Below are 25,312 nucleotides of genomic sequence, written 5' to 3' on the forward strand. Positions count from 1 at the left end.
GCTTCTCTCTCCCAAGCCTCTCTCCAGCCATGGCAAATTAGGCGCCTGAGGCCCACGCCTGGGCCAAGCCTGGGCGTTTGGGGGCCATCTGAAGTGCCTGGTATGAGAGCTAGAGATATGGCACTAAAGAAGGACGGGGGGGGGGGGGGGGGGGGGGGCAGGCACACCAGGCACAAGCCTCAACACAAAAGGAACCGCGCTCGTTAGCGACTGAGCTAGCTAGCTGGAGCTCCGTGGCAATCACTGTCTCACTGTCTCACTCTCTCCCTCCGCTTGCTTTGGTCATAAATATGGCTACATCTGCAAGTGTAATCACTCCATTGTGCCCTGATTTTCTGCTCTGCTGGACGGCAGCATGACGGCCTGCTTTTCAGCACCCCTCTCGCACTCACCCCCCCCCCCCCCCCCCCCCACCCCCCCAGTGGCCCGTCCTAGCTTCCCCTGGCAGGCTGGTGAACCTCAGAGACTACAGACCCAGTGAGTCACTCAGGTAACAGAGTCACTAATCTGGCCCTGTTGAATTACACTCGGCACTGTGATTGATTTCAGTCCTGGAAAGGAAAAGAAGGAAAAGACGACCTCCCCCGTCCCCAATCCCCCCCCCTCCTCCTCCTCCTCCTCCTCCCCCGACAACCCCCCCCCCCGCACCCCCCCCCTCTCCAGCGCGAGCGGCAGCCAGGACTCCATCTAGTAGGAGGCTGGAGCTTTGAAGAGATCAAAGCCGAGGCCGGGAGCAGTTGCGCGCCCTGGGAATACGGCGAGGCTCTCTGCTCCTCAGACCTGTTTTCCAGCGTCATGTCGGATTGCAGCTGTATTGCATTTCGCCAGTTTTCTTAATGCTCTTGGTTTTGACTTTGACATCAGTGATCCCCCCCCCCCCCCCACACACACACACACACACACACAAACACACTTTCTTCAAAAATAAAGGGAAGAAAATAACAAAAAAAGAGGATGACAAAGGAGGGATAGACGGGCTAGGGAAAATGGAGGGATGACGGAGGAGAGAAAGCACGCAAGGATGCGGGATAGCGAGAGACAGTATGGGCTTATTTTTATTTTCACAACTCTATAATTGGGCAGTTGAGAAGAAGAAGGGGGGAAGAATGCAGCATTTGTTTTCAATTCCAAGGCTGATATGAAAGGAGCGACAAACTTTTATGGGTTTCCCAAAAATTTAAAACAGCCTTTTTTTTTTCCTCCACCATTCAAAGACCTGGGTGTTTTTTTAATGGCTGAGACCACACAGACGGAATTGATAGCAGACACCACCACCCCCCAATCCTCCCTCACTCTGCAAGTTTATACTGTGTGTGTGTGTGTGTTTGAAGGACAAGGAAAAAAGAAGAGAGCTATAACATCCATCTATCCATTTAAGAGCTTATAAAGCCCAGTGGTTGGGTGAGGCAAGCAGAGTGGCCCTTTGTACCATCCCAACGCAGGCCGTGCCCACCCTCACACACCAGAAGGGACCGGATGCATGCTTTCAGCCACAATGGATACACAGAGGCTGCGCGGCTCTCACACACCATCACGCTAACAGATAAATAACTCCAATCTGAACCGAATAACGGAGACTGAGAGGGGAGAATCAAGAGGAACTACTTGGTAACAGAGAGGCTATTGATTAGGGCCTCCCAACTAGGACAAAGTCGGGGCTGTTTGCTGGCTCTCTCTGAAGTCCGGAGTGGCCGGTGGATTTGAAGCCATATTTGCCCCCTGCGGCACCCATTGTCCTGGACAAAGTCACCACAGTGGACTGGACTGGAAGGGTTTACAGTAGACCAGCTTATTACGACTGACTATTTAAGTCTAAATATTTATTTTGGTAGAAACCAAGGCCTAAAAAACGAATTCACACGATGAGCTGTTTGAGGGACTAAGGCAGGATCCGGGATGTAACGGGGTCCGCGTTAGCCATCTTTCTGAGGTCCACCCCGAACGTGACGTAACAAAACTACATACGTCCAAAAAAAGGCTTCTGAAATACATTCACTTATTAAGTATGAAGAAAAGTCTGGAGCATTTTGACGTGTATTCAAACAAACTAGAAAGGGTCTTGACATTTACTGGCTTTTCAAAAAGGCTTCCGATCCAAACATCCTATTCATTTCTAGTTGCGCAGCGTCAATGTGAATCACAACCAAAACAACAGGGTGTTGTTTTTGGCTTGGCGGAGGGGTCTTATCAGCAGTGTTTTGGTGGAGGCTAGGAGCCCTGCTAGCCAAGCTCCCACGGAGCGCCTTCAATAGGGGCCCAGCGGTCCGGGGACCGGAGGAACTTTCACTGGGGGTCCCTTGTGAGTGCCCGGGAGTCAAAACAACCAGCCGGAGCGACGACAACAGACGCCACACAGAGACAAAACAAAGCCTCAACCCCAGCCCAACTTGACAGCCCACCCCAAACTGAGCACACAAAGCAGGCACACGCCTGCCCTACCCCCACCCCCACCCCCACCCCGCTCTTACAAGGCAGGCGGTGAGGAGTGAGGCCCCCTGGGCAGGTGCGGTGGCTGGGGTTGGGCCCGGGCCGTGCCCAGGCAGGCTGGCTGGCTCCGCGGAGCCCAATGTCAGTCGGATGTGGGAACGGAGTGGGAATGGGGGGGAGGACCGGCGCGTCGTCCTCCGCTATGATCGCTGCTTTGTTATGACGAGTGTCTCGATTTGGTGAGCCCATTAGGGCGCGTGAAAACAAACGCTCACAAATACGTGCCACCCGCACACACACACACACACACATTTTCTTCTCAGCACATTTCCCCATTGCTCGGTTAGACAACATGAAGACATTGTCTAGCTACAACTAATCAAAACAAAGGGCAGCCAGCGTTCACCGTCACACTTCCCGTCAACATCGGAACACAAATTCACACCCAATTACGGGAAGACTTGAGGCAGCCTTGACTGGTCGCATTTTGCGTTCTCATCTTACAAGCAGAACACACACACACACACACAAGTCGTTTCAATTCGGGAAGGGGATCATTTCACCGAGCTCCACTCAGAAAGATGAAAGGGGCTGATAAGGGGATTGCAGCCACATGGAGTCATTATGGTATGGGGAGCAACATGTGGGATAAATGTGTCAGCCCACCTCCTGGCTGTAGAGTACAGTAGTGGTCTGACGCACGGTGTCAACAGGACCGCCTATATGGATTTGAGAACCAGCCGCAAACTTCAGAAGACCGGGGGGGGGGGGGGGGGGGGGGGCGCCGACCAGGGGGGACGCCGAACAGTGAACGTTCTGTGAGGTCTACGGTTAGTGCATGCTCGCACACACGATTACAATCATTACGCCACGATCCTCTAGTTCTTCACATTTAACCAAAATATATATATATATATATATATATATATATATATATATATATATATATATATATATATATATATATATATATATATATATATATATATATATATATATATATATATATATATATATATATATATATATATATATATATATCTCCCTATATCCAAGAACTCACTGAAACCTAATATCGGATCACGAATTATAGCAAAAGTCTTTATAGGCCAATTCTAGGCAATGAACTTCAATGGTAGAGTCACACATCAAATAGACCCCAGCTGCTTTGCGAATCACAACAAAACCATATTCCAGACTACGCGCCTCAAACCACCCCCCCCCCCCCAACACGGATGTAGATGAAAGAGCTGCGCACAGAGCGTCACACCGCCACCCGAACACGACACGCAGAGACACGGAGGGCTCTTCAACGGTGGGTGCTGAGCTGGGTCTCAGGGCCACGCCCACACACACCCAGGAAGTACTGCAGGGAGGGGCACCCTATCAGGGCACTGCTGTTGACCAAAGCCCCGGTCGGAGGCAGGGAGGGGCACCCTATCAGGGCACTGCTGTTGACCAAAGCCCCGGTCGGAGGCAGTGAACCTCACGGGGAACAGTGAGCGGGGTGGGGAAAGGGAAAAGGCCGACCGGGTAAATCCTGTTAGGTAAGCCCGGGATACTGATTCCACGCTGCCACATATGCCGCCTAGGAGGATCAGTCACGTTTTTCCTCTCTCACGCCACAAGGACCCGCCAACACAGTGCGGGGGGGAGGGGGGGGTCCTAGGAAGTGTTCTCTCGGCTCTGTCCACACCCCAAAAGCACAGCTTAATTCAGCTATGACCATTCCATCCCCTCAAACTGCTGCACCTAAAGGCTGAAGATTGGATGCACATGCTCAGAGGCCGATGGAAAAGTGTTATTGTTGTAAAGCAGTGCTGGAAAATGGCTTTGTCTGTCGTTGGGCCGGGCAAACTAGTGCGATGCTCCCATTCAGGTGTTCAGGCAGATGGTAAATGTAGAAGGTTTGACTAGAGCCAGTGAAACACTGCTCGTCTTTTCGAAAACACACTCATCCTGAACTGCTACACTTGTTACAGCTTCGCAACGCTTAAACTATTTGCCATTAAGCATTTTCCCTTATGTGCAATATACTGTTTTATAACAGTGGGAACAGAGTCGTTGAGTTAATGAACATGCAGAAAAGTGTTCGCCCGCTAATTCCGAGATTTTAACCGGAGAGATGTGAAAGCTTGATTCCCAGACACCCACCCACCCAGGCATGCAATGTGGTCTTCACTAAAACCAAATGGAGGCCAAACAGAGTGAACACAACTCGCTCTCTTTTCACAGAGTCCTGTACACTCCAGCCCTCCGGCTAGATATGAGCAATCGGACGCGCACGGTCAATTTGAATAACACGAAATGCAACAGTAAAACCCAAGTAACTGTGGACATTACCTAAAACAGAACACTGAACGCATTTACACCACCGGGCTAATGGGTGGATTCAAAAGGTGGGAAGTGGCCGGCGAGGTTGTCAACTCGGTCACTCCAAGACAGGCCTCACGCGGCGAGCACGAACACAGAAGTCCTCAACGGGGGATCACCCACATCTCACCCTTCGTCTCTAAATCTGGACAACGGCTTCTAGAAACCAAACAGCCACAGATATTTAGTAAAACATCCAACAGAGATCCTCTCTTCCCTCCATTTTAAAATCGACTCAACTGGGACAACCAGAGTGCACGCCACGAGACCAAGTCCGGGATTGCTGAACCACTCAAGGGCAAACCAAGGACAAACATCTACTCGCTGAAAGATTTAGAAGGTCTAGCTAGCACAGTGCCCCACAGGTACTATAGCTCGCTCCTTTCTTCCACCCGCCCCCACCCCACCCCCAAAAAAAAAAATCTGCTGACAATCAGCAACTCCCGACAGTTCTGTTCAGTAGGGCCGCATGCACAGGAATGTCATGGCCAATGGAAATCAATCTAAACTGGCGAGGGGGGTGGAGGAGGGGAACGAATGGGAGAGAACGTGCCTTTGATCTGGGCGAAAACTGATCCTGGGCCTGCCTGCAGATACTGTGGTGGAGGTTGTGGTGGGCGGCAGGCTCAGATCCAACAGCCATGCGGCGCATACACATTTCACATCTAATCAATCAACAGCACGTACATGTCTCACATTCAGCCAATCAACACAAACACATTTGCCAGCCAACCAATTAGCAGCGCACACACATTTCACAGTCAGCCAATCGGCACATACACATTTCACATCCAACCAATCAACTATGGGACAAAGAGAAAGGGACCTATGTTCCAACTCGCATGACCGCATAAAGCGGCTTCATTTTATTGGATAAGTGCAAGGAACATATATTAAACTGACTACCGTTTTATTGGTCAAGCAAAGCAGCCACAGTGAATTAAATAAAAGTGAGTGTTAAAACCGGCCCAGGCAGCACTGGGAAGGGACAGGAGTCAGTTCCTCCAGGTTGAATGATTCAGTGCAAACCTGAAAAAATATTGTCCATAAGATGAAGAAAATGTATATGATTAGGGGACTCATTTACAAAATCTAAGACGGTACCGGGGCCATTTGTATAGTCGGACAGTCACACAGAATTGCTTCACAGACTAACCCTTCCATTTAATTTCATGACAAAACCAACACAGACGAACAGGCAAACAAAAGTCTTTAGTTCTTAAACAATACGCATGTATGTGTGTGTCTTCTAGTCGGTGCGCAGGGCGCAGCTTTGCGAGATGGCGAGCCATAGACCACCAGTGAAGAGGCGTCTTCAGCATGCGCGCACGGACACACGCGCGCGCGCACACACACACACACACACACACACACACACACACACGCACACACGCACGCACACGCACGCACACGCACACGCACACGCACGCACACACACACAAAAGGATTAGCGTGGGCAGCTGCTGTCAGGCCGTTTTGCCTCCATCTGACTGGAAATGTGCAAACTGGACAGACACAGACACAGGAAGCCAGCATCCAGACCTACAGCCTGAAATTAATATTGTTATGTTATAGGGACTAGGAGCGCAGTGACATAAGGAAACCTTGGATATTTCCCCACAAAACTCCCTCTTCAAATGATGGGATGTTGCTGCTCAGTCTTCGCTAGGCCATGTTAATGGAATTGGTGGGAGTTATGGTAGAAAGGTCACATGCATTTATTTTTTTTCTATCGAAAGTGTGAATCTTTAAAATAAACTGCACAAACAGGAATCAATCGTTGATTTCACTATTATAAATTGTACATTTTAGTGAATACCTTGTGCATTAGCACGTTAGATTTCAAAGTGGCCAATGAAGGCTGGTGATGGAAAGTTCAACTCTCTTTGCTGATTCAGATCTTTGAGTCATTCGGTGAAAAGCACAAATCCATTGACGGAGTTCACTAATTAGAGTCACTTACACCCTAAGCGCCCCATGGCTCACTGCACCGAAGAATAAACTGACAACTCAAGTCACGATTCTACACACAAGCATAGAATTCAGAATAGAGAAATGCGTTTGTCAAATACACCTTGCACACGGGAATAAATAACTTGAAGGTTTGCTGTGAGTGAGTGAATCAAGTAGTGCAACGCAACTCACCGTTCTGGGCATAGTCGGCGACAAGGAACCATTATTCATGTAAGAGTCGTTCATGTTGGTCATCATGATGTAACCCGGGTAGCCAGAGTATGGATGACCTTTGTTGTACATGTCTTGGTGTTTCCCTGGAAATGATCCAAGAGCAAAGGTTTAATATATATTTTCTTTTTTACAATTTACATTATAGTTTTAAGAACCACATCTAACTTGAGATCTATTCGTTCATGCGGACTCAAGACTTGGCACAAATTGTTTATTGATGAGCAATGAAAGATCTGACAGAAAACTCAAGCACATTGATCTCAGTTAAGATTTATTATGAAAAAGCCTCTCCAAACCACCATCTGATCTAGTACAATGGCCAGAGTCATTTGGAAGTGTCAAGGAGTTTACAGCCTACCTATACTTATTTTAAAGGGTTGATCAGCTTTGATACATCAAATAGCCTACAAAGACAGTTGCATTTGGAGGCTATAAACTCCTTGAGACTGTGATGTCACACTCGGACGTTGTAATGATGTCGCTGACGACTGCCGTGACCCGGCGGCCCCTGTTTCACCAGCGTGCCCCTCTTGGAGAGGAGGGACGGATTATACGGAGGAACAATGGCGTCCCTCTGTGCCAATTAGCATCAATTAGGAGCAACACTCAGGCTGTGTCCAAACAAGAGACGCCTCTACTGTTCCCCAATGCCTCCCACCTAAAGAGGGGGCCTTTATGTTTGTGGGCCGTCCGTCCCACACCATGAATAGAAAACACACGCGACAAACGACTTGGTGGCTGTCTGCCGGCAGTTGTCACTTTCGGGGGGGGGGGGCGTGGGGTGGGTAGTGTGAGTGTTTGGTGTATTGAAGGCAACACAGGGTTGATGCGGAGAAGGAGTTTGGTTTGCGCAAGTCCTATTGACGGCTGCGAAGGGAACAAAGAGGAGACACACTTTGAATAGAGCTGCAATCCTGACCTGTAGCTGTATATGGGCTGCGAATACAGCCTGGGCCGGGCAAAGTGGTTAAATTAGCGTGGCGATGTCGCACAGCAGCAACATGTCATCCCTGACAATACCGACGGTGAACAACAAGAATATGAGACATTACCTTACTAATAGTGTCAGAGCCTCATACAATTCACAGCCCATCGTTTCAAGACCTTTTTACAAGTTTTTATTGATGTCAAAACAACAACCTCAATACATAATGAAGTCTTACATTTTTCAGAGAACCCAGAACCATGAAAAGGTCAGCAGCCTTTGGGAATGCTAAAAATAAATAAAAATGAAATAAACTCTACATAACCCCCGGCAAAAAAATAAAGAAAATGTGATGCTTTAACTTATTTAGACATTACTTGTCTCATCACTACTGTGGCTAACAAGCAGTCATGAGTGCATATCTGTTCATGACCTGACCAGAATCCATTAATCTCTCTCTGCATCAGAATTTACTGGGGTCGATAGAAAATGTAAATTATCGGTTCTGAGTGCACTTTGTCCTATGTCTATGATGTACATGTCTCCCTTTAAAACAAAATATGTCCATAAGCATCTTGCCTCTAAAATACCGAGTTGAATATTTTTAAACATCAAATACATTTATTTTTACAGAGGAACGGCTATCTGGAGTGGGTGTGACCCATATAGGACTGCAGATCTAAAAAAATATGTAATGCTGTCAAATGGAGGATGTGATTGGGCATGTGTGTCACTCACCATCGTCCTGATGGTCTCTGTGTTTGTCGTGGTAGGAGTCTTGAGATAGTTGGGATTGTCTAGTTCCCTGGGAGAGATGGAGACAGAAATTGGGTTAAACAATGTTGAAAACCTTCAGAAAACACCCACGCTTTAAAAGCACAAACACACCAGCTTGTCCCTGGACTTAAGGACACACACACACACACACACACGGCGAGGTGACGAAGCGGTCTGTGTCAACCCCTCAACGAGCCACTTAATTAAGCACCATGTCCTTAAGGAGCCTACAAATTAACTTGTTTTCCAAACCATCAGTCTGCTTTGATTCTCTCCAACCAATTTACGCAAAGTCCCAAATTCAAAATCCTCAGAAAATAGAAAAGTGGGGATAGTGTGTGCTGTGTAGTCGACTGCTTTAACAAAATACTCCTATGACCACCCCCCCCCCAACACACACACACACACAGTCTCAAATGGGAATGCGCAGAAAGACCTCCTTTTGGAGTTCACCTCCCTCGGGGTGGCTTCCAGGGGAGTCACAGAACTTCACTGGATTCTCAATTAACATTCAGCCTCAGTCTTATTGGCCTCCTCGGCTCCTGTTACTATATTGTATGTTCTCGGCCCAAAGTCAGGAGTTGCCCAAATTCCATTAACATTGGTTCATGACAAACGGCAACAGCTAATTGTGCTAGGTTTATCTTCACACACGTGCAGTATCTGGAGCTCAGCTGCCTAACCCAGATAAAGAATATACATTGAGGCAGGATGGGGGGGGGATTACTAATGACTACGGAACTCGTGAGCATATTAGTCCCACAGTTTTATACTACAGCACAGTGCATTCCTTTTTTTTTTACATATATGATTCACTCCTGAGATGAGGCCTCATTTATAAATGTAATAATATATGCCACTGGAACAAACAAAAAAAGCTACCAGCATTACCTTTTACTAAAAGTTGACGTGAGGAAAAATATTCTTTAAATATTTCCATTCATAACACGAAATGAATTCACTTTAATAGTATTTGAATTCAGTGCTTTTAAAATGTGCCTCTACATGAAATGGCCATTATCGCCCCAGAAATTACAGAATTGAGGAAGCGTTAACACTATTGAGAACGTGCACAAATATAATCTATAAGGTGCCAGGGTTAGGTGCATTTTGCCAAGATGACATGTTGTTTCAATATGAAAGATATTATTTTTTATAACAGCTATGAATTTGATATGTTCAAAAACATGAAAATATATAATATTACTCAGCCGACATTATTGAGCCCAATGAAAGGTTATTTAATTAAACCACAGAAAATGGTGCAATCCTGGAATTGGGATTGTAATTTTCACTGCTGATAATTTTTTTTTTGTTATCAAAACAATTATTACACCATTAATACAAATAACAGTCATTAATAATAACAATAAATATGACTAATACATTTAATATGACAAATAAAAGAATGCACCATGACCAATAAAATAATTTAATGTATCTTATACTTTTTGATTTATTCAATTTATAATAAATAAATTTAAATAAGTTAGCTGTAATTTATAATAATATTTGCTATTATTTAATTGTTCTGTGGCCGGGGTATTTCGACCTATTTGGGATATCATTCACAATCTCAAACAGTTCTGCAGCCACGTGCACTAGCGTTATTTATGAGCCCCTGTTTACAACTGATTACACAATGTCAACAAATGAACATGGCTACTATTTACAGATCAAATACATTTATACATCGTACAAATAATATTAGGCTACACATTACTTGTTTAATAACGACAATCCTAAACATGGTCGGCTGGGCCTAAAATCCAGTCATTTTATCCGCTTAAACTTAATTTAAAGAGGATGTACAAATGACACACCTGAAATGCAGTATTTTGTTTAGGCCCCATTTAACATATATTAATATGAAATTTGATGGACATATTAAGGCTATATGAAAGTTTTGCAACGTTTAGTCCTGTTGTGTTTTTTATGAGAACAGAAGGGAATATACTTACATCGTGATTACTGTTTGGACTCGTCTCTGACTCGTTTACTAAAGATGACTTGATATCTGCCAAGTCTCCCTCGTCTTCCTCTGAGTGACTGAGTTCTGCGAATATTTGTTCTTGGTCTCCCTCATCTTTGAACGGAATCATTTCGTCAGTGGCACATAGCTCAGGATCCCCGCCGCCACCACCACCGGCTAACTGTGGCATTTTGATTCAGTCAAAGTAGTACCCGCACTACCCAAACTGGAGGAACTATCAAAATCCACACAACAACCGGGAAAACGCTCCTGGAAACCGCTAGAATGTTTCACGTGAACCGCAGCTCGAGGAAAAGGCGTGCGAGCACGCTGTTTGGGTTTTGGCTAAGCAACAGGAGAGTGCCTTGTTGTGGTCGTTGTTTTTGAAGAATTGTGGATCCGGGGCAATGATTCCGATTCTAAATAGCCGAAATGTAAGATGTTATCAACAAAAGCGGATGTTTAGTGCACGCTTAAACCAACGCACTCGCCAGTTCGGCTCTTTAACCGTCAGAAGTCAAAACCTCCACTTGAGTCAGATGAGCCGTCAGATTTGGCAGACAGGGGGGCACCCACCGGCGAGTTCCACTGACGGTCCGGTAAGAAACAAACAAAATGCATGTGGAAAAAAGTTCTGCGTATATTTCCTCGTCCTGTGGTCCAGTAAGAATGTGTTTCCTTTTGTGAAGTCGAGTGGAAAAATAAAATAAGAAATATTTAAAAAGATGGTCTGTGACTATCTGGTGTAGCCTGTTTACCACAAGTAGCAAACTGTGAGGACGTATTTATTTTTCCTCAGTTACAATACCGCGTAGGCTATGTGTCCCCGTTAAACTGAACATACATCCTTGAACTAGCTGAATTGAAAGTAATTAAAAATATCAAAACGATAAAGGAATGCGTGATAAGCCAACGCGCTTTAGACAGACTTCCAAACTGGAGCACGGCTCCGTGAGTAATGTAACGACTGTGTATGTGTGTTAGTAATGTAGATCTCCTTCTCTCTCTCTCTCTCTCTCTCTCTCTCTCTCTCTCTCTCTCTCTCTCTCTCTCTCTCTCTCTCTCTCTCTCTCTCTCTGCGACTAGGAGGATAGAGATGAAAGGGTAGCCGCCGCTGTGATTGACAACACACCGATTGACACTCCTCCGAGAGTGAGGGGTAGGGAGATTTAATATACACTGCTCACAACAAATAGGTAGACGGGAAAAGGAGTTAGGGGCGGGTTGCAAGCGGTGATGAAGCTGACACCACTGCCTATGATAAGCATACCGACTCCATAGTCTACCATGATGTTGGAACAATCACATAAAATAAAAGAGGGAAGGTTTGGATAGGCCTACTTACAATTACTGTTCTATGGGGATCATGTAGGCTAGTGCATGTGCATAAATTGAAATGACATGGGAATGGATAACGTCTCTCCTTTTTTTCAGTGTATGTTCCAATGAGTCTTACCTTACACAACATATATTACATACTGTCGTTTGTGAGCGAATGTTCTGGAATTCATGCATAAAGAACTCTGGCATAAAGAACATTACAGACGAATGAAAAGGCCTTATAGCAATGTTGTTTGTGCTCAAAATATACTTTAGCTCATACATTATACTTCAGCCCAAACGTTGTCAATTAGTATTAAGTATTTTGATCAAAAAAATTCCATAAAAGGGAGGTAGAGGGTTTCTGTTATTTATTGATGTTCGATTATTTACGTGGAATTGTCTTAGTAAATTCAGCGCTTTACAACAATTTATCTGATGCGATTTTTCTATGAACAAAATACAAAATTTCAACCTACTCACAAAAAGAAAACAACACGTTCCCCCCTTACTGTGTTTAATAGAGCCAATAGCCATAGGCTATGAATTAATAATAACAAATGTTGCATATTGAACCATAATGGTGACATTTGGTTATTTGCAGTAGCAGATATTGTGAGGATGAATAGCAATCTGCAATTCGACTGCAAAGTTGGATAGTTTATAGTTTATTACTGGACATTGGGGAAACTTTGCGTGTCTGTAAAACATCCATAGTCGTGATCATGATGTATTGGATAGTCCAATAGTTAAGCTGCAACATTTCAATGCACAGCTAGCAAGAAATCTAATCGTTCTTTGTAGTGTTTGCGAAATATCTTTAATAAAACAGTACAAAGTAGAATGAACAGGCAAATTAATTACATGGGAGCTCGGAAATGTTTTATGAGAGAACGAAAAGAGAGAAGAAAAAACATGAACTAGTGTGATGCTGGAGCTAGCTGTGTGTGTGGAAAGATTGCGTGAGAATAACTTTGGAGTAGGAGGCAGATCTTTATAAAGCACGGAGGTGGGGTTAGCGGGCGGAGCCGCGGCTTCCTTTGATCTTTCTGGCGGCTGGCTCTTTCATCCCCGGTTTCCCCCCTCGCGCTCCCTTCGCCTTTGTATGACTAAATTTGGTATGAGTGTGGAGTCGGGCCAACATTTCCACGTGTGCGTTCATCCCAGCTGAGAGAGAAGGCAAGGGTTCTCTTCCGGGTAAGGAGACAGCGAAAAAGATCAAAGGCTTTGGATTTGGAACCCGAGTGTGGATTCAAAAGACCCGAGACTGGCCGCATTCCAGAGTATAGCGGAAAGCTGAGAAACACACACACACACACACACACACACACACACACACACACACACAGACCTGAATACAACCAAACCTTTTATTAAATATCCTCAACGTTTAATTTCTTATTTTCGACGCTGTGTCGTCTTTCTCTTTCCTTGCTCTGCACTTCCTAGAGATTCTTGGTTAATTTTCGTTATAGTATAAGTCCTTTGAATTGTATTAACGCATCTAAACAAATCCCACAATTTATATACGAAAATATTAATGTCCTTGCATGAATGACTGCCAAAAAGAAAGGCTTTTTGGGCCTATATATGCAATGAACGTTTTTTTCTACAAATCAGCCTATCCACTTAATTGTTTGATTCCCTGCCAGCATGAAACTATTAACCATTGAGACCCTTTATAGACTACATTTACAAGTAACTGTATGAACTGATGTCAAAGCTGAATGTTTTAAGTCGCGTCTGAAGAAGGGGGGGAATAGAATGAGATTGAACAAGAGAAATAGAAAAAAAGAAAGGAGGGACTAGGTCTGAGCCACCTGTATGCCTGCCATTACAGAGAATCTCTCCTGGCTCTGATTAAAGGCCACTGGGGGATGGCCTTTAGAGGGCTGAGTGCATTCAAGAAGGCTCCTCATTTGTTTAGACACAAAAGAGTTCAATATCTCACTCTCAAAAATGTATAAGGAAAACAGAAATCATGAGGAGATCAAAGATCGTATGAGACTCTCTCTATTAAATAAAACATTTAAGAAATTGATAGCAAATGGTGCCATCCCTATCATTGGCCTAACGTGGCAGTGAGAAAAGCAGCATCCTCTATTAGCTAATGGTGTCATGTCATGATAATGTCTAGAGCACAGACACAGACACACACACGCTTCACAATCACGTGTAAACATGACAACTGCATCTATTCACTGCTGTAGCGGAAGCCCCAATTCCAGTCCTGAATGTTAAAAAACAGTTGGTGGAATGAGACATGGATGGAAAGAAAGGAAGGGGGTAAAGAAAATAGAAGAAAAACATTAGCATTTCTTGCCTAATGAGTTCATAAGAGTGACCCCTCTGGATCTCAGATGAAACGGAAGCCTTCCTGCTGTGTTGTGAGCTGAATCTAGTTGTCTCTCACGCTCTAGCCATACTGTATTCAATATTATATAATACTGTTCGTATTATTTATAATGGTGGAAGGACAGGAATATATATATATATATATATATATATATATATATATATATGTATGTGTGTGTGTGTGTGTGTGTATATGTGTGTGTGTATGTGTATATATATATATATATATCTGTATATTTATATATGCATACTGAACGGAAATATAACTGCGACATGAAACAATGTCAGTTACAGTTCGTGTAACTAATATATTTGATTCATCCCATTTCTATGCATTTCACATCAGAGGAATAAGCTTATTTCAGCTCATGTAACGTGGGACAAACACATGCTGTTTGCAGTATATAAATATAAATAAACATATATATATAACCCAGGCATGACAGGTTATATATATTTTGTTCCAAATATGTTTTATTATGAAGCAGTTTTGGTGAAAAAAATTACCAAAAAATAGAAAGAGACAACAATGTGAGCATTTATTTTACAAAGAAATCAGTAGAGATATAGGATGGACCATCAGAATTAATCTGTGACATGCTACAACCGTAGAAACAGAAAAGAGGCAATCAAGAGATAAGACAAATAACCTCAACAATGTTAAGTGCCACCCCTGGAAGTCCTGTGGCACTTCTCACCCACCCGGTCTCCCTCATTACCTGGGGATTTAATCCAAAACGTGTGTACTGTTTGGTGGGCGGCTTGATTTCTCAGTGTTTTCCGAATAACAATAATTTGCGTTGTGTTGGACGAAATACCAGCTTTTCAGCTGTGGAAAAAAACACTGATTACCAGTTAATCGGTCAAGGTTCTCTATAGATCTATTTTAATCTCAGTTATTTTTTGCTATCCTTTAAAAAAAAAAAAAAAATGAATGAAGACACTTCAAAGAGAAATTACTCAGTCTTGTGTGAGTGTACATATTTGCATGCGTTTCTTATAAAAATTCCTGGTGTCTCACTTAGGCTGCTTGTCAACTCTGCTAACTCTATCCGGGGGCCTCCACATCCTCTCTGTACCGACATAGAATTTTGGCACTAGAGTGAGCACTCAGCCCTCCTAGATTCCACCTGCTGCACTCATAACAACTCCCCGTGATCTATAAATTATAGCTCTATGCTTGCAGCTATCTCCAAAATAAACGACAGGAAACAAAGATCTAATTAAGATGAAAAGAGACGTGCACTTAAAGTTTTTAAAGAGAAGGTTCCCCATTTATCAACCATAAAAAAATCTAAACGGAGGGGGAGGTGCTAAGGTGAAGATGAGTGATTATTTGTAGTCCTCTTTGATTGGCGGGTTTGAAGACAAGTGGATTTTTAAGTTGAGGAAAGTGTCTTGGGGGTATGGGACGGGATGCGAGGCCAAGACCAGGGCCAGTACTGAAGAATCAGACCTGTGATCTAGTGATTTATGGTAGACACCGGCAGGAGACTGGCTGAGAGACGTGCTGTTATTAAAATAAAATTATCCCCTTGATGGAGCAAGAGAGCGGGGGCGGAGGGGTGTGTGTGTGGGGGGGGGGGGCAGTTGTCATGCAATGCTTACCTTTTTTTTTTATGGTTAAGAACTTTTGATTTGTTAGACCAAGGTGTACCTTGAAGAAAAAATTTAATACAAAATAAATTCCAAAGGGAAGTGTTGTCACAGAAACAGACGTGTGCCCAGGAACTAGCATGGACGCAAGTATGTATGGCACAGCACACCCTTCACACAGGATCACACCAAGTCTAAGGAAGCTTCGCGTGGTCCTAGCCTTCCGAAGTAGCGCCTCTGATACACTGGTGGGCCGGGGGTCTCTTTCCAGTCGCGGAGGCGTCAGTCCTTGACGGAACACCTCATCCCAACGTGGCGGCCTACACTCCTCAGTATCGGATTGGTACAGCGACAGAAGCGGCGGACAGTCCGGAAACCTCACTGCTCCAGACGGCACCGACTACACCGTATCCCGGAAACCTCACTGCTCAAGACTGCACCGACCGCTCCTTATCCCGGAAACCTCACTGCTCCGGACTGCACCGGCCGCTCCGTATCCCGGAAACCTCACTGCTCCGGGCTGCACCGACCGCTCCGTATCCCGGAAGCCTCACTGCTCCGGACTGCACCGACCGCTCCGTATCCCGGAAACCACACTGCTCCGGACTGCACCGACCGCTCCGTATCCCGGAAACCACACTGCTCCGGACTGCACCGACCGCTCCGTATCCCGGAAACCTCACTGCTCCGGACTGCACCGACCACTCCATATCCCAGAAGCCTCACTGCTCCGGACTGCACCGACCGCTCCGTATCCCGGAAGCCTCACTGCTCCGGACTGCACCGACCGCTCCGTATCCCAGAAGCCTCACTGCTCCGGACTGCACCGACCGCTCCGTATCCCGGAAGCCTCACTGCTCCGGACTGCACCGACCGCTCCGTATCCCAGAAGCCTCACTGCTCTGGACTGCACCGACCGCTCCGTATCCCAGAAGCCTCACTGCTCCGGACTGCACCGACCGCTCCGTATCCCGGAAACCTCACTGCTCCGGACTGCACCGACCGCTCCGTATCCCGGTGCACGTTTCAGAATGACGCCGTTTGCTGAGATGCAGAGTTGCCGTTAAGGGAAACTGAGTCGAACGCAGCGGTCGGTCACACGCGTTGTTTCGTGTCTGCCGCTCGTCATCTCCCCGTGGCCCGCCAGACCTGGCCACCTTGTCGACCTGGTTGCTGCGGAGGTGAGACGGGTCTAAGCAATGGCACCAATTCATAAACAAGACACCGCTGTAGTCGAGGTGAGGCCGGAGGCGGGTGTTCATTTTGTAGATGGGACGCAACGTACACAGAGCAAACCTTTAAAGAAAAGCTCTGTAAGTACCAGCCCGTCACAGGAATACACCGATATTGGGCCATCTTGGCCAAACACACAGTCCTGCAGTCCGTTGCCCCTGTAGATTTCCAGGCTGGCAAAGGCAAAGTGGTTGTGAAGCTATCGCTCTGACCTGACATGGGCTGTCTAGCTGCCAGGTGGAGTGGGCGCTGCTGTCTGTGTTCGTGAACTTGCGTACATAGAGGGGTCTTGTGATGCTCGGGTCCTACTCAGAAAGCAATTTCAAAAAAATAAGTGTGTGTGTATGCGCAGTATCACTCCTCGCTTTACAGACACAGTTGTGCACACACACACACTCCACGATGACAGTACACGTCCACATCTGCACTGCTGCTTTGTGGGCTGCTGTTTCAAAGCTGCCCACGCAAGCCTACGGCACATAATCACACACTCATTCCTTCCCTCTCTGAATCACACTTTCACACACACACACACACACACAGTACAGGGTATTGTTCCTCTCGCTCTTGTACAGGCAAATGGGCAGATTAACCCTTGGCTGACCCAGGTGCTGTGATTGGAACAGAGTAGACTGGCTGACAGTGACAGTCTCTTTCTCAAAACCCTATTGGATGAGAATGCTGGAGATCCCTCCCTTATGACTTGCCCCTCAAATGGGTTTCCACTTCCTCCTTCTCAGCTGCGGGATGACGAGATCTCGGAGGACGTTGCTGGATCCAGATATATTTTTTTTTTTGTAGATGGATCACCTTTTAACCTGTTTATTGTCTAGCTTGATTGGTAGCCAGGTTGTTTTAAGATTAGTTTCCACTTTGCGTATATTTTGTGTAGAAAATGTGCTCCAATATTTAGAAAGTTACTACCCAAAATTAACTTTATTTGTGACACAACCCTGCCACGAATGTCAAACATGATAAATGAAAGGATTCAAAAAGGATTTATTGTTTATGTGTAATAACTTGAACCTTTGTTTTTTGTATATTTGTGTGCCTATTAGTGCTCTGTCTATATTTACAGTGCCAAATTATTGGCACCTTTGATCAATAGGTGCAAAGTAAAAAGCTATGAAAAATGTAATTGTTGTTTATCAGCTTGATTTTATTCTCAGAATATTAGAGAAATCCAAACTTTAATTCAGGTTAATTTTTCAAAGAAAAAACAAATATATTCATAATAAAATATTATCCTCAAAAATGTTTCCCAATTATTGGCCCCTGTGCAAACCTATTCTTGCCAGGGTAACTGCATTGAGTCTTCTCATATAATGTGATGAGTTGGGAAGCTCTCCAGATCCATCTGACTGTTTGGTCCTCGCTTCTGGACTCTCATCTTCAGCTCACTCCACAGGTTTTCAATGAGGTTCAGGTTAGAAAACGGAATGGCCTTTGCCAAAGTTAATTGTCTTTATTTTGGATAATTGATTTTGGTCTAAAATCTTCTGGCACTTCTGGCTAAAAATCCCACAACATCACAGATCCACCCTCACTGTAATAGTGAGTGGGGAGAAGGGTTGTTCTGCAAGACCATTCTCCTTTTTTGCCAAGCCCACCTCTGGTCTTTGAGGCCAAAAAGCAAAATGTTTTACCTTACCATTTGACCTTAGAATCTGATAACAGTGGTGTTTAGCAAATTCTGTAAAATATTGAATTGTTTAGTTGAGACTGTCTGTCTCTACATCAGATCTAATTGCTGTTTAGTTGAGACTGTCTCTTCTTGAGACCTCTGTCTTGTTTAGTTGAAATTGTCGGTCTCTTCCTCAGACCTGTGTACCGTGTAGTTGAGACTGTCTTGTCTCTTTCAGATCTCTGAACTCTTTAGTTGAGACTCTTGTCTCTTTCAGATCTCTGAACTGTTTAGTTGAGACTGTCTTGTCTCTTTCAGATCTCTGAACTGTTTAGTTGAGACTGTCTTGTCTCTTTTTTAGATCTCTGAACTGTTTAGTTGAGACTGTCTTGTCTCTTTCAGATTTCTGAACTGTTTAGTTGAGACTGTCTTGTCTCGTTAAGATCTCTGAACTGTTTAGTTGAGACTGCCTTGTCTCTTTTTCCGACCTTTGTACTGTTTAGCCGAGACTGTCTCTCCTCTCTTCCACACCTCTGACCTCCAAACTGTAGTCTGGGCTACCTGTCCTCTCCTTGAAACCATTATGTTGCACCAAAATTCACAAGATCCAAAGGGGAAAACCTTGCTCTAACGCATCCACGCTCACACACACACACACATCCGCACACACCCACACTCTGTCACACACACAGGGCTGTCAGCTCCTTTCATCCAGCGGTGTTATTTGGAGAAAACACTGAACGTTGCGTCAAGGCCTGCTGTGTGGGGGTCAAGGGTCAGAGCTGACCTGCTGAGTGGTCAGAGGCCCCCGTCCAGTCAGTAATCAAGCTCACAGCACACAGCCGCCACCTCCGTAACCCCTCTCCCACGCGCACGTGTCTGTGGATCTGTAGATGTGTGTGTGTGTGTGTGTGTGTTTGTGAGAGAGATCAAACAGAAAGAGCCCCGGGATTGAGAGCCAGGAGTATGGCCCTGGGTGTCTTGTCACATCAACACACAGGGCTAAACAGGAAACACAACCCAGTCTGGCCCGCTTTGTGTCTGCGCTTCAGCTCTCTTTGTGTACATGTCGTCCTTTTTTTTTTCTCCCCCTGCACGAAGAAGTATTGTTTTTCTATGCTTGCCATCAAATCCACAAACACAGCTTGTCCGCAACACACCCTCAGAACAGATTCACATTAACCAATTTAGTTTGATACCTCCCCCCTTGTGTGCTGGTCTGTTGGGGTATTAACCAAACACAGTCACTGGAGTGTGATGGTGAATTCCACTGATTGATTCTCTCTCTCACTCTCTGTCTTTCTCTGTCAAGTCCTCTCTCTCACTATCCTTTTCTCTTTCTTACTCTCTCTATCATTCTCACCCCCCCCCCCTCTCGCTCTGTGTCTCTCTGTGTGTAAGGAAACTCCTAAAATCCCAGGAGTTGTTACTGGAGGGGAAAAGCATTTCCAGTCACAGGCACATGCAGCCAATTTGACAGGTTTAGTTAGGCACCCTGGCTTTGTTATATTTAAATAGCATCAGATGTTTTCTCGGGCTCCGTTCCAGTGTGTCTCAGTAGACTGACGACGACGACCCTGACTGCGTTCTTTTGTCTTCTTTTTAGCCTGTTACTTATTTATTTTAATTTCAAAAAATCATTTTAGTACCATACCTCTTTGTTACCTCTCTTCCATTCCTTTTCCCCGTTACCTTTCCTCCCCTGCCATCTTTTTATCTCTCCTCTCTTCCCTGTCTTCCCTCTCTCTTTCTCCCTCTCCTACCTCTCTGTGTCTCTCTTCCATCCTCTCTTTTTCTCTCTTTACTCTCTCCCAACATGAAGGGATCCTCACATGTGAGTAATTTCGTCTAGGCAGGCCTAGACTGAAGCAGTAAAAGAATAGCCCATGTTCTTGGATAGACACAACGACTATGATTATATCATTTACTTATGCTGTAATTAATTTTGTTAATACGTGATGATTATAATTAAAACACACTTTTCCATTCCCATCTTTTTTCAATAAAATCAAGACATTTCCTAGTAACTGTCACACTTTGTTCCAGGAAAAAGTTCACGATGCCTTGTATATTCCATTTCTGTAACATCAGTTGTTTGTGTTGCCTGTGCACGTAGCATGCATTAGTTCATTTGTGTCAACGTTTGAGACTCTCCACGCGCACGTGTGTGTGTGTGTGTGTTTGTGTTTGTGGGTCTGGGTTGCAAGGAGATCAAAGACAGCTTCAGTCTCTACATGGTTGCATGTGCTTCGTTTTGGGGCAGCCACTAAACTGGGAGTGTCATGTTTTCCCTCGCAGGTCTCCTTGAGGTTCGGTGAGTGGTCGTAGGTGATATTTCTTCCTGTGTGCGTTGCGTGTGGGGGGGCCTAGGTATGATTGTAAGCGGGCCAGGGGGGACATCGGAAAAACACTGCCTCGCCCTCCGCACGGTCATTGCCTAAATCTCCATTCGGTCCGAAACCTAACAAATCAATTTTGGTCAGGCCTCAGAGGACAACCTGCGGCAAACACCTTCTTCTCTTTCCTTCTCCCGTCTAGCCCAGCCACCTGCCTCATAAAGCCTAGTCACAATACGCCCTGAGAGAGAGATTTAGCCAGTGCCCTGTTCTTCGTGGAATTTTACCTCACCGGCTAGCAAAGTCGGGCGTTCTGTAAATATTTACTTTAGATTATTTTTGCATCCTGTCTTCATCAACCACCGAAGGACAGGCTTATGGGTAAATAAACAATCTAATTGAATGATGAAAGCGGGGCCAGGGGAGGGGCTGGAGGTGGTCGGCAAAGGGATTGTGGGTAGAGGGGTGGTCCTGCCTGTGCGTCAGTAGACTACATCCTGGCTCTTCTTGCTGCTTGTCCTGTATTAGCCTCCCATGATCCTCCATGTTGTCCTCCAATCGGTTACGTTCCCACTTTGTCTTGGCGTCCACATCATAAACGTGTGTACTTCTCCACTTGTGTTTTCATCTCTGTCCAATTTAGCCGGTCTTCTTTTGATATGCCTGAGAAGGGCATTGTAGACCGAGGGAGAGAGAGAGAAAAAGACTACCAAGTTGATGATATAACTCTCCAGGGTTTGGATTCAAAGCTTTCACTAGTTTCCTCAGACAAAAGCACCCCCCCCCCCACATAAAGCATGTGAATGTTTCCTGTCTTTGTGGACTGCCACTGGTTCAGACTTCAAGACTTTAAAGGCATTCCCCATCCTTTTTTTTTACCAAGTCTTTGAGTCATGATTTTATATCGTCCCTTTAATCCCACGCATTCAAAGACCGGTTCTCAGGTTATAAGCATTCCCCTGGTCAATGATAAAAGAAGTGATATGGAAAAGTCAGGCTCCTTGACAAAAACCATAAAGCATCCAACGTCCCAATGCATTTTTAACAATCCAACTCTTGTGAAAGAGTTGTGTTGGGTCTGTGAGCTGTTACTATACAGCCAGTTTGGCATCTAATCAAAACCATTTTGTACTGGAAGTAGATGTCCACAACGCTGGTGAATAAAGTGATCTGTCTGGTTAATGAGGCTAAAATAGATACTCTAAGATGTTGAGGATATTTAAGAGAATAAAGAAAAAAGGCAAGAAAACCTTAATCACACACATCTACAACTTGTCTGATTTGTCTTGGTCTGAAATGGACATTGTGTGTGTGCGTGTGTGTGTGTGTGTGCGCGTGCGTGTGTGTCTGAGAGAGAGAGAGATACACAGGAGACATCAAGCTGAAGCCATAACATCCAGTCAGAGATTCCCTCTGGATCCCAACCGCAGTAACGGATACCTGAGAAGTATTGATGTAAACAGCAATCTAGTTGACTCTTTGATCTTTACGATGGTGCATTCTGGGTACAGGAGGTAGGTGGTGCAACCTGGCGTATGTGTGTCCGATAAAGCCGCATTGGCTGCACTTAAAGCTCCGTAGAAAAAACACTGCTTTAGGGTTGCTATGGAAGCCGACGTATATATTACAAGCACCCTAAAGAGGGGAACAGAGACGTCGGCTGGCGATGTACAGCGACAACACCACCACCATGACCACGCTGGAGATGTGTGTCGGCTCCATCAATGCGTGTGTCAGGCACCAGTTGTGGGTTCCTGCTTGTGTATTTCTCTGTGGCGTGGTGTGTTAGTGGATCGGGCCTGGTTCTTCCGACTGATCCATCGTAAGGGATCTCGGCACAGGTCTGAAAGGGATGAACACAAACCTGCACGAATCAGCAGAGCAGCTCGACCCAATTAGAGGCCTGTTTCTTCCCAATGTCTTGAATCGACAAAGCTGTGTGATGACCAGACATGACCAACCTTGTGGAATACTTGTAACCGTTTGAGGTCCACTGTGAAGGGTGGGGAATACTTTGTGTTTGTATTGCCACAATTCATTTCAAGTTCAAATGAAATGATCTCAGTGGAAAAAAAGGTATTTTCAAAGAGCCTCAACATGGAGAGATATCTTTTTGAAAATCCAATTAAAACAAAGCTTTTTAATGTTTAATTAAGAAAGCTTAATAAATAACGTCTTGCCGCTTCATTTATTTAAAGTTCACATTTTTGACATTGTTAACCATCCAAATTAAATCAATTTTTTATTGAAGTATCTGCACAAAGAAACTTAAATAAGACTGCCGTACATGTTTTTATTACGCTTGTTAGGGATTTACCATCTAATTAGTCCTAACTACCAAAGAAACGCATCGCAAGTAATCTTTCTACCAACTTTCTACCAACTCCACAGAACTTCATAAAGCTAAGCAAACATCACTATGCGCTCATTTTCCTCGCGCACTATTCTAGTCAATACGGACCGGGGCCATCCGTACCCATCCCCTCCCAGTCGCTACCGGAGGACACTGCCTTCGCTATTTACAAACCAGCGTCATCACCCCTAATCATGATATTTCGGCTCCTGATTGCAGTGTTGCCTAAGAGCCATAAGAAGACAGGGGGAGCAGGAGCACCTTTTGTGTTTGGTCTAATGATGTCCCTTTGTGGCAGAGCGAGGATCGTTGAGGAGGGCTTAGGAGGACATGGGCGCTGGGCTGGGCCCTCGGATGGCTGGCTGAGGGTCTTAGTGTGACTGGCAGCTGCAGTAATCCTCCCTTTGTGTCCCCACAGGGCCCCGCAGAGCACCCCTAACAGGGAGGACAGGGGGACGAGGGGACGGGGCATGTTCCCCGCCACACCAGACAGCCCAGATGGGCCGAGTGACAGAGAGGGAGAGAGGGAGTGAGCGGGAGAGGAGGCGGAGGAGTGGAGAGTGGAGGAGAGATGGATGGGTAAAGGAAAGCTAGAACAGTGGAGAGGGATGGAAAATAAGGAGAGAGGAAAAGACATAAAGGAGATTTAGGATTCACTGTATACAGGAAGGACAGAAGACCACATCTGAATGTTCCCACAAAAGCCTGGGACCGCTGTTCTGCCTCTGCCTATGGCTGAGTGGACCAACGAGGTTGGTGGCTTTGGCTTGGTCCCGGTTCACCCAGAATTGGTTTCCTTGTTCCTCTGTGGTCTTCCCAAAGCGTGCCAGGGAAATCCATCTGATTGGTGAAGGGCTTTTTCGGGGCCCGGAGAGAGGCTCCAGCCAAAAGCCATGGTCGCACACAATGACACTGACATAAAAAAACACTCAAGACACAATAGCACACACACAAAATTACTTGAACAAACACACACAAAGTTGTTTATTTGGGCAATGACGTCTGAAGAGGTTTTTTCTTTTGCTGTTGGCTATTGTTAGTGTCAGTCTGTGGTCATTAGGATACTATGGTTGGCTGTTTGAGTTTTCTCCGGGACAGCACCCTAATTCTCTACATAGTACACTACGTTTGACCAGAGCCCTGTAGGTAGTATTGCACAATGCAGGGGGTAGTGTGCCATTTGTGACCTCAGAGCGCATCTGTCGGAGTGCTCACGTCGACTCTGACTCGTCGACCGCATCCTGCTCCCAACACTGACGGAGAGATCTCACCCTCATTCATCTCGACGAGTTTTCTTCTTAACACGAGGTCAACTCAGGAACTGAGCGGGCGACTCCACGCATGTTTGAGACAACTTTCCTTTGACGCAAGCATGTGCGGCTCTCTCGGAAATTCCCGTGGCGCCTTCAGGCTGACAGATCGGACCAGCCCAGTTGTATTGGTTTTTTTTCTGTATCTGTATTGTTTTGTACTGTATTTACATAGTTTTGAACCGTGCGAAACAACTTTATTGTTTTGCGCCGTGTATATTTGCACTGTCATTTTGTTTGAGGATTGTATTTATATTGTTTTGCTGTTGCCTCTCAGCGTAGTAAAAAATTATCAGAATATTTAAATAAACACGTCCTCAGAAAGTTGTATTCAGGAGTGAGACAGCGGAGTCCATTGAAGTTCAAGCCCCTGAAAAAAAGCCAACTGAAGACCTAATAATTTTATCTCCAGTAACCGCGGTGAAGTTGACAGCTCTTTGATTTAGAGTGAGTGAGCTCTTCACTCTCGCACTTCAAATGGAAACACAAAGCATAGGGGGATTTGGAGAAGGATACAAACTCCC

The 25,312-nt window shown here is 45.3% G+C and overlaps 1 protein-coding gene across 12 annotated transcripts in view; it reads right to left on the minus strand.

The window, feature by feature from the left end:
- The window catches only part of lef1 (lymphoid enhancer-binding factor 1), a 47,876-nt gene extending 36,239 nt beyond the window's left edge, over positions 1-11,637 (minus strand). For 6 of the 12 annotated variants that reach the window (XM_020043958.3, XM_020043957.3, XM_020043964.3 and 3 more), the window contains exons 1-3: positions 10,651-11,632; positions 8,651-8,717; positions 6,946-7,070 (exon numbers count right to left, since the gene is read on the minus strand). In XM_020043958.3, the coding sequence (XP_019899517.1) occupies positions 6,946-7,070; positions 8,651-8,717; positions 10,651-10,851 (393 nt within the window). In that variant the 5' untranslated portion in view covers positions 10,852-11,632. Of the gene's footprint in view, positions 1-6,945; positions 7,071-8,650; positions 8,718-10,650 lie in introns of all 12 variants that reach the window. The other 6 variants (XM_020043955.3, XM_020043956.3, XM_020043954.3 and 3 more) reach the window with 2 other exon arrangements.
- Positions 11,638-25,312: the final 13,675 nt, after the last annotated feature.

The sequence above is a fragment of the Esox lucius genome, chromosome 25 (assembly GCF_011004845.1).
Source record: "Esox lucius isolate fEsoLuc1 chromosome 25, fEsoLuc1.pri, whole genome shotgun sequence".
In the NCBI taxonomy this organism is placed as follows: Eukaryota; Metazoa; Chordata; class Actinopteri; order Esociformes; family Esocidae; genus Esox; species Esox lucius.